The sequence below is a fragment of the Quercus lobata genome, chromosome 5, assembly GCF_001633185.2.
Source record: "Quercus lobata isolate SW786 chromosome 5, ValleyOak3.0 Primary Assembly, whole genome shotgun sequence".
NCBI lineage: Eukaryota > Viridiplantae > Streptophyta > Magnoliopsida > Fagales > Fagaceae > Quercus > Quercus lobata.
In genome coordinates, this window is record NC_044908.1 from 51,985,504 (window position 1) to 51,995,243 (window position 9,740).

The 9,740-nt window shown below is 34.3% G+C and overlaps 1 protein-coding gene across 1 annotated transcript; it reads right to left on the minus strand.

The window, feature by feature from the left end:
- Positions 1 to 8,913: 8,913 nt before the first annotated feature.
- Positions 8,914 to 9,447, minus strand: LOC115990653 (pectinesterase inhibitor 5-like). Its single transcript, XM_031114464.1, has one exon. The coding sequence runs from the start codon at positions 9,445 to 9,447 to the stop codon at positions 8,914 to 8,916; it is 534 nt and encodes a 177-aa protein (XP_030970324.1).
- Positions 9,448 to 9,740: the final 293 nt, after the last annotated feature.

The following is a 9,740-nucleotide window of genomic DNA, read 5'->3' on the forward strand; positions in this document are numbered from 1 at the left end:
TTCAAATTCCTCAACTCTCTTCCTCTCCATTGTCAAATCCTTGAGAGGCATTATACCAAACCTGGTTCTCACCATCATCATCACTATGAGACAGCTGTTTGGATTTCTGGGAAGCAGTTAGGAAGAAACAAATCTTGATTGGTTGATGCTACGGTCTAGTAGCGAAATCCGGGAAGTTAGAAAAGAAAAAGGTTCGGCACAACCTCGTTGGAGCAAGAAGCTTAGAGGGCTTAGGTGCACCGGGTAAATTAGGCTTGGAGGGTCTATTACTGTCCATGTATCCCAACTTTATTTTCTAGTGGATTGTTTACCACTTGGAGGGCGGCGGAGAGGTTTTACGCCGAGGGCTTCGGTTTCCTCTTCGATAACACATCGCGTGTTGTCTTTGTGTTTGCATCTTCCTTCCTCTCTATCTTTGCCTTTTTATTATCTGCTGTGGATTGTGTTTTGTTTTGGCTTAGATAGTTTTTAACCAATTCCATATTATAGCTTATGTTAAGTTTCCGCACACTTGTTGTTTGACATATTGCTTGAATTGGTTAAGTTGTAATTTGGGGGTCTAAACGTTCAAGGGTGTTTATACACGTTTTTGAACTTTCAGTTATGATTTGCATTAACTAAAAAAAAAACCCACCATGTAAATAGAATAAATTGTTCTTGCAGATGCAAAATGCTTTCTTCAATAAAATGCTAATTAGTTCTTTTATTTATTTTCTTAAAATTCCCATGACCTATATGCAAATTTTGGAGATCTTGATTTGTATTTTTATTTGACCTATATGCAAAGTTCATTAATATGCAATAATTGATACAATTGTTTAGTTTCCTTACAGTGAGAGACTAATTTTCCCACCAAGAGAAGGCTAAAAAGAAAAAAAAGAGATTGACAAAGGGGAAAAAAAAAAAAAAACAGTATTTTGAAGAAAGTAATGCTGAAAACTAAAGCAACATTAAAGACAATGGAAAAACTATTTGCAAAGACAATGGCAATCACAATAGCTATCATTGTTGCTCAATGCTATGGCAATCTTTTGTCTCAAGAATTCTCCTTCCAGAATCTCATCTCTTTTCTTTATACCTGCACGTTAATAGTGAGAAAAATTTTATGTTCCCAAAATCAAAGCTAATCAACAAAAATTTGTAAAACCCAATCAAACACATTTGATTCAAGCATCTCTTCTAGAACTTTGAATGGAATTAAGAAAAAAAGGGGAAAAAACCAAAGTTCATAGTATTGAGACACTAAAGAAAATAATAATTTGCCATTATAAAAAAAGGGGAGGAAAAACAAAGTTCATAGTATTGAGATATTGAAGAAAGTAATAATCTGCCATTACAAAAAAAGTGAACTAACTTCATAAGAAATGGAATTGGTTTATTTTGATCATGTCCTACAGGAACCCGTGTTATACTTTTCGTACTTCTCTTTTTGATGATAATACAATTTCTACCTTTTCAATCTAAAATAATAATAAACAATCAAAACAAAATTGAACTCCAACTGTTGAACCAAATTTGGTTTACCAAATAGAGAAAATCAATCACCCCACTAAACATGTGGCATAGTATTCTTAAATTTCACTTCTAATTTGCTAAAATCTGCACTACTAATTAATGAAATTAAATAAACAAAGAATCAAACCCAAAAGAAAAAAGAGGAATGAATTTGCCTTTGTTGTTTCCCATCTCAACTGTATATATTTTTATATTCCATGGCCATTGATCCTTATGTCCTCACTTTTGCTTGATTTTTCCAACCTAAGTTGTGTATCTATATAATTGAGTTTGTGCACAAACTTTGATAAATCATTGGGTTTGGAACTTTGCACCAGCTGTCATTGTGTTTGATATATATATATATATATAATAAAATTTTGATATTGTTAATTTTCGTAGATGTTTCTTTACTTTTATTTATTTATTTAACATTTGCTAACTATCCCGTGCATTGCACGGGTTAGCAACGCAATGTGGTTTTTCACTTGGATTTATACTCCATAATAGAATATAATAATGAAAGAAATTAGTGAGATATACTCTCAAAAAAAGTGGAGATTGGGAAATGTACAAATAATCTATTTATGCATCAAAAGTCAGAAGAGTGACTAACTTGAAGGAAGAGAGATTACATGTTACCATAACCTATCACTTCCAAAGCATTTTTAATCAAAGATTAAAATGAAACTACAATTCAAAATAATTCCAGCAATTACCCATGTCCCAAATTCTAAGTTTCACCACTAATTGTGTGTAGCTTAATCTTAAAATTTCATCTCACCAAAATTAAAAAGAAAAAGGGAAAAAGGAAAAGGGAAAATGAGACTCTATTTTATGTGACAAATATATACTTATGAATTTCAAAACAATGTGTAATTCTTATGTGATATAGAAGGAAAAAGGCACACTAATAGCCCAATTACATTTTCCACCCCAAAAATAAAATAAAAGGAAAAATCAAACTCAAATTCAGCTATCCTCAAAAAATAAAAATCCAAAATCAAATCAAACACTTTAAACTCCAAGCAACCATATCAATTCCCGCTCTGTTTGTAGGAAAAGGAAAAAGGAATATTACTTGAGTCTTACATTTGAGCACTAACAACAATGGTAACCCTGTCCTTAGAAAAAGCATGCAACCTTAGTAAAAATGAACATTACAATTGGCAAACAATTTTAACCACCATCGACAGCTTAACCCATATTAATCAGTAATTGATGATCATAAAGAGAATCTAAAGCGCAACATCAGACTCATAACATCAAGATTACATGAGAAAACACAATTCTCATGCAGTCGCAGATATCTCAGTAACATGGCACTACACAGTACTAAACATTACCTCATATTTGTTTAGTCACAATGGCCTAATGCTTGTCGTGCTGCTTTATCTCTGAAGCTTTATCTTACGTCAGGCTTCCCAGATAGCTTCTACATCTACTTGCCTTCATGCTTCCACTCACCTTAAACTAAAATCAGAATTAAGAAACAATTGACCAAAAATTCAGTTCAAGCCTTTCTTTGAATAGTTTGATGGGAATTGAGAAACCAAGGAAAAAATTGATTTGAAAAAAACAAAAATAGATAATGGAAAATCCTTAAGAGAGAGAGGTTGAAGGTACCAGTGAAAGCGGAGATCGTTGGAAGCATAGTAAATCTATGTTTTCCATGCCCAACAACGATAGAGACAGAAAATAATTGGGATTATTCAGCTGACATGATTATCATTTTTCTTGCTAACCCTTCTTAGGCAACATTCATTTTCTTTTACTTATTTAATCAAAAGTTTCAAATGCGTGTACTTGAAACTTACTGGTGGTAGTTCTCTCAATGTCTGTCTCCTTCTCATCTCTGTATCGCAAGGTTTATTTTTTCCTCCTTCTCTATCTCTGGATCGCAAGCATCGATGTTAAAAAATTGAAAAGGAAGCGAAAAGAAAGTCACATATTAAAATCTGATTTCCTTAGCCCTAATTTTTGAATCCAAATCTAGAACCAAATTGGAAAAATTGAATGCATATAACAGATCTAATTTACCTAAAAAAAAATCTGAAAAAGAATAGAACCCATCAGAGGCATTGTTTGTGGGTAGAGGGGACTTTTTTCGTTCTTGATGCTGAAGTCGATATCATCTTCCTTCTTCTGCTTCTTTCTCTGGTAAAATCAAAATGGCGAATGAATTCTGATCTTAGTGAGAGAAACAGAGAGGCGTTCTGTCAGAAACACAGAGGCGATCTCTTATTTCTCCGTGTCCTAGGATCGCTTCTCTCTTTTTCTGTTCCTTTCTCCATGTCTTCATAGCCTCTCTCTCCATTTCATCGCCTCTCTATTTCTTTGTCTCTCTTTTCTCTCGATCTCTCTTTCTCGTTTCTCCGTGTAGTAATGTTTTTTTTTTTTTTTTTAAGCGGTTAGTTTCCTTTTATACTAAGAGGCTCCAAACAGTGTTTTAATGTAGTGAAACATCGTAGTTTATCGCTTTTAAACGATGTTGTAGCATTACCAAATAATGTAATTTATCGCCTTTTAACTTAAACGTGTCAACACCTCCTTAATTGCAGAGAAAGGCTTCTGCTATTATATATAGTATATGATATATAGATGAGTTCAAGATAAATGATATCCATAAAACAAAAAATTTTTGTGGCTTATAAATTACCCGCCTAACCTACCTATATTTAATATATATTTAAAAACTATTTTATATAATTTTATTTTTTATTTTTTATTTACCAAGTAAGTTGGAATATAACTATGTTATATCCTACTAACTTTGAAGTACTAATTAAATTATTTGTGTTGGTTTTGTACTATAGTCGTGTTTATTTGATTATAAATTTGTTCTTATTTGTATTGGTATTGTTCTAATACTCAATTAAAAATATAAAAAAATTTCCAACCCATAGGTCTAACTCTAACCTGGTCCAGGTGAGCGGTGATGGATTGGGCTAGACCCCTAAGATGGGTTAGGTTGGATTGGATTTTTTTTAACCCGATTATAGTGAGACGGATTGAAAAAACCTGACTCAATCTGACCCATGCACACCCCTAGGACCCAACATACTCATAAAAAGTTCTAAAACACTTTCTCAATGGATAAAACTCATCCTTTGAGCACTCCAGTTGTAGTTCAATCATGTGATGCCATGAAAGTCCCTTTTAACCGTCAAGATAATGAAGAAATTCTTGGTCTCGGAGTACCATATCTTAGTGCAATCAATGCCCGTATGTATCTTGCAAATTACAAAACCTGGCATGGCATTTTTAGTAAACTTGCTAGTAAGATAGTTCTACACCAACTCAAAAACATTGGAATAAGATCAAGCATAAATTATGTTACTTCCATGGGACGATTTACATGGGATTATTTTATTCAAATTGAACTAATCCACAGTTGGTTAGATATGTAGGTGAATGTTATCTTTCTAATCTACAAAAAAGACAAATCGTAAACAAAATATTTATTTACATGGGACAATATTGCTATTTCATAGAGATTTGTCAAGTAAATAATTTACGTTATTTTCTCAAATCACTAAAAGATTATCGCAATTGAAGTTGAAAGTTCAAATAGTGTAAACACACCCTTGAACGTTTAGACCCCCAATTTACAAATTAACAAATTCAAGCTTTATGTCAAACAACTAATGTGCGGAAAATGAACAAAAGCTATAAAACAGAATTGGAAAACAATCTAAGCCAATTTTAAATCACATCCATAGCAGAAAATAAAAGGCAAAGATAAAGGGAAGAGAGATGCAAACACAAGGACAACACATGATGTGTTATTGAAGAGGAAATCGAAGTCCTCGACGTAAAACCTCTCCCCCGCCCTCCAAGCAGTCAATAATCCACTAGAAAATGTAGTGGGAATACATGAACAGCAATAGACCCTACAAGCCTAATCTACCTGATGTACCTAAGCCCTCCAAGCTTCTTGCTCCAACGAGGTTGCGCCGAACCTTTTTCTTTTCTAGTTTACCAGATTCCGCTACAATCCATAGCATCCGCCATCCTTGGCATCTTCCAATGCTTCCCAAAGCTCCAAAAATACTCAACACTCTAAATGGGTGTGGGTAGTGTTTGAATAGAAATCTCCTCTCAATAGGTATGACAACGAGAGAGGGAATGAGAAGAGACTACAAAGATTTCTCTCTAAGAATGAGTAGCTCTCTCTAATTGGATGGGTGTTTTGAAGAAACCTCTCTTAGGGTTTTTCTTTCTAAATAGCCACACATATTTTGTGGGAATGAGGGGTATTTATACTGGTATGAGAATGAAATGCAAAGAGTCAGTTTTTCCAAAACAAGGTTGGCTGGCAACTTGACCTCGTGACTTAACTGGGTCGCGAGTTCAAGCTGCGAGCTAACTGAATGGCTAGTTTGGGTTTTTGTCCTGTAGTGCTCCAGCTGGCATGACTGTTCAGCTCCCCTGCATGTTCTGCGCGTGTGCAACTTTTAGCGGTTTGCAAGCCGAGATCCAGCCGCGAGTCCCTGCTTTACTGCACAGTCTTGAGCATTTCTTCACACTCTCTCACACACTACCCTTACATGATTCCCACCTAAATACAGGGTTTCTAAGTGTTGTATTACAAGCAAATTTGTCATGGAATAAAGCCAACACATGGTTGATTAAATTCAACCTTACAATCTCCCCCTTTGGCTATTCCGTGACAAAACACCCTAAAACAGACTCTAGACTTAAACGTGAGTTTGGGAACAATGGCAAAACTCACTCACACCTAAATCTAGAAGCTGTGAAGCTCTTGAATCATATGAATATGAATCTCCTAAAACACAACAAAACACCATGATCATTGTATGCAAAAAAGCATGAAATGCATATGAAGCAAGCAATATGTGATCAAGCAAAGATGGAGTTAAGAGACAAACCATGGCTTGATCAAACAAGCAATCACTACAAGGTAGTGATCACAATGCTCATTCACACTTGGAATGAACACTTGAACATACAAGCTAACAAGAACAATGCAAGTTACTTGTATGCCCAACACTTAACCAATGCATAATACACTAAGTATATGCATCTAGGAACAATCCTACAAGGGCACAAGAGTGACAGTACTTAACCAGAAAATGCATGACATTTGGATAGAAGTACTGATTTAACAAAACATAAAGGCTGCATAAAGCATGGTACAGACCATAAAGCCTATAGACAATGAAAACAAACCCTAAAAGTTTACAAAAGCAATATGGGTACAAATCACAAAATACTGAATATAAACTTAAACAATATAAACTAAAAGTGCTTAAAGTTTCTTCCCTTCAAAGGGATGAGAAGCTGTGATGCACTTGGAACATATATACTTGTAACCTGAAACACTTGCACAAAACACATTAGATTCTCAAGGTAAAGCAAGTAATAAAAGGACAAGTATAATGTAACAAGTAAATTACGATCAAGTAAACAAGATGTGAAACATGTGAGCAACTTGATCATACACCAAAACAGTCATATAGAAATGACTACAATGATCACGAAGATTCTAGCCTTTTGCCCTTAATTTTTAAAAAATTTAGCAATATACCCCTATTTCGAAACTATATAGGGATATGCCCCTATTTCGATACTCGATTACCTTAAAATCGAGTTTCAATAAAATACTTGATTCATAGAAAATCGAGTTATGCCGAATAAAACTAAAAAAAAAAAAAAAAAAAAAAAGCATGGAACTCGATTTTAGGGAAGTCGAGTTCCAAAACGCCGCTATAGGGCTTTAAAACGTCACTATAGGACTTAAAAACGCCATTATAGGGCCCCTTGAACTTGGTATGGGGACTTATAAAATTTTTTTGCAGGAAAACACCGCTATAGGGCTCTAAAACGTCACTATAGAGCCTAAAAAGCCACTATAGGGCACCCAGAACAGGGCGATTACACTTATAAAATTTTTTTGCAGGAAAACGCCGCTATAGGGCCTTAAAACGTCACTATAGGGCTTAAAAACGCCACTATAGGGCACCCTGAATATGGCCAATCACACTTATAAAAAAAATTTGCAAGAAAACGCCGCTATAGGGCTTTAAAATGTCACTATAGGGCTTAAAAACGCCACTATAGGGCTCCCTGAATATAGGGCAATCACACTTATAAAATTTTTTTTTGCATGGAACTCGATTTCCTGAAACTCGAGTTCCATGGAAATTTTTTTTATTTTTTTTAAGTTTGATCGGGCACAACTCGATTTTCTACAAATCGAGTATTTAATTGAACTCGATTTTAGGATAATCGAGTATCGAAACAGGGGCACGCTCCTATATAGTTTGCAAACAGGGGCATATTGCTAATTTTTTTAAAAAATTAGGGGTAAAATGCCAGAATCCTTTAATGATCACATAGCAAAGTAAATGATCATCCGAACATGCATTCAAAGGAGCACAATAGCATAGGGATATATGCATGTCCAAAACAAAAACATGATGCAATGAGAACAACAAAGCATAACTCACTTACAGAGTACCTTAAAACCCAATATATAAACCCCTATTTAGATTCAAAACTGGAGGAAAAAAGAACCAACCACGTTTTACCCTTAGAGCTGAAACTTTAGAGCAAAAGCACTTTATGCCAGTTAACATTCTCACAATTTCGAAGTTTGGGGTTGGAAATATGGGTACATGGGAACATTCCCTCTCTTCCTCACAACCTCTCTCAATTTCATTTTCTCACTAACTCCAGGTTGAAGTTTTGAACCTATTGTGTTTCTAGTCATTTTTCAGCATTTTTGTTATTGGCATTTTGATTTCTCCCTTGTTAAAGCACCATTAGCCTTTGTTTGCTATACATCGTGAATTTTGGGCTTGAAACTCTCTAGAAATAATAAATTCTGAAGAACCCAAGGGGAGATTTGGCACTTTCTCGCATTTTTGGCCCTTAATGACCCAAGGGTGAAGATCAATTGAGAAGTTTCTTTTAAAGAATTTAATGAGTCAAAGATTTGTCGAAACATAAAAGGAAAGAGAGAAATTCATTTGAGCCAAAGATAGAAAAAATCCTGGTATGGAAATATTCTGACTAGTTTTGGTATTTTGGCCATATCTTTTTACTTTGATATTGGATTGATTTGATTCTTGTGGCCATGGAAAAAAACTTAATGATATAAAACCTTATAGTTTATCAAAACTTCAGAATCTGCTGTTTTCAAGGCCAAAACTGACCTGAAAGTGACCCACGGTTGAAATAATGTTAACACAAAGATGTATTGAATATAATGCAATAATACCATATTTATTGAGGGAAAGAGAGATGATTACAAATAAATATTAATACAAGTATGCATTTATTGATTATATTTTTTATATAGTACCCCCAAGAGGTAGCAATTGAGTTACAAGAACATTAGCAAACCTATTTTTATTATAGATCACATGAGATTATGTTGACAATATCTTAAGATCAACCTATCATTGCAATTATTTGATTAGCAATATTAAATAGCTCCACTATATTGTAAGTGAGCTTTGATATTGGTGATTCACGTTTTGGGGGTTTCGCATATTCATTACTGCAGTTTGCAACTTTCACAAATGAATCCATAATTAAACTTTTCTCTTCACTATAAGATTGTTCTCCTGCAGCGTTTCTTGCAGCTTTCATTTGCTCATGTGCATTAGCTAAATTGGTTTGGCAATTTGAAAGTCGAGATTTATCCAGTGAGTCTGTGAGTGATGCAAGAATATTTGGGATTTGACTATCAGCTTCTTCGAATACTTTCAAGTTCAAATCAACAGTAATAATTCCCAGCATATATAGACCAGCTGTACTACTCTGTGGGTCTGAAAATAATTCTGACAAGCAAAACGCTTTGTCCCTCATCTCTTTGCAAATGCTTACAATAAGGGCTCGATCTGCATTAGAAACATGGTAGAAAAGAGAGGTGACTAGTAGAGGGATAACCAAGATTGATAAGCAACTAATTGGAGATGCCATTTTCTTTTTCTTTTCTTAGTTCTTTGTCAAGAATGATATTGTTGGTATGGAAAACAATTCAATCGAGAAGTGGCTTTTAAAGAATTTAATGAGTCAAAGACGTGTGGAAACATAAAAGGAAAGAGAAAAATTCGTTTGATATTGTTAGTTCATGTATCTTTTGGTTTTCTATTTATAATATATTAGGTTGACACGATAGAAAACCATGTGTACAGATAGATTTCTGTGTTTTCCAGTGTTTGATAGCATAAAAATAGATGAGTTAAAGGAAAACTATCTTTGATCAACATAAA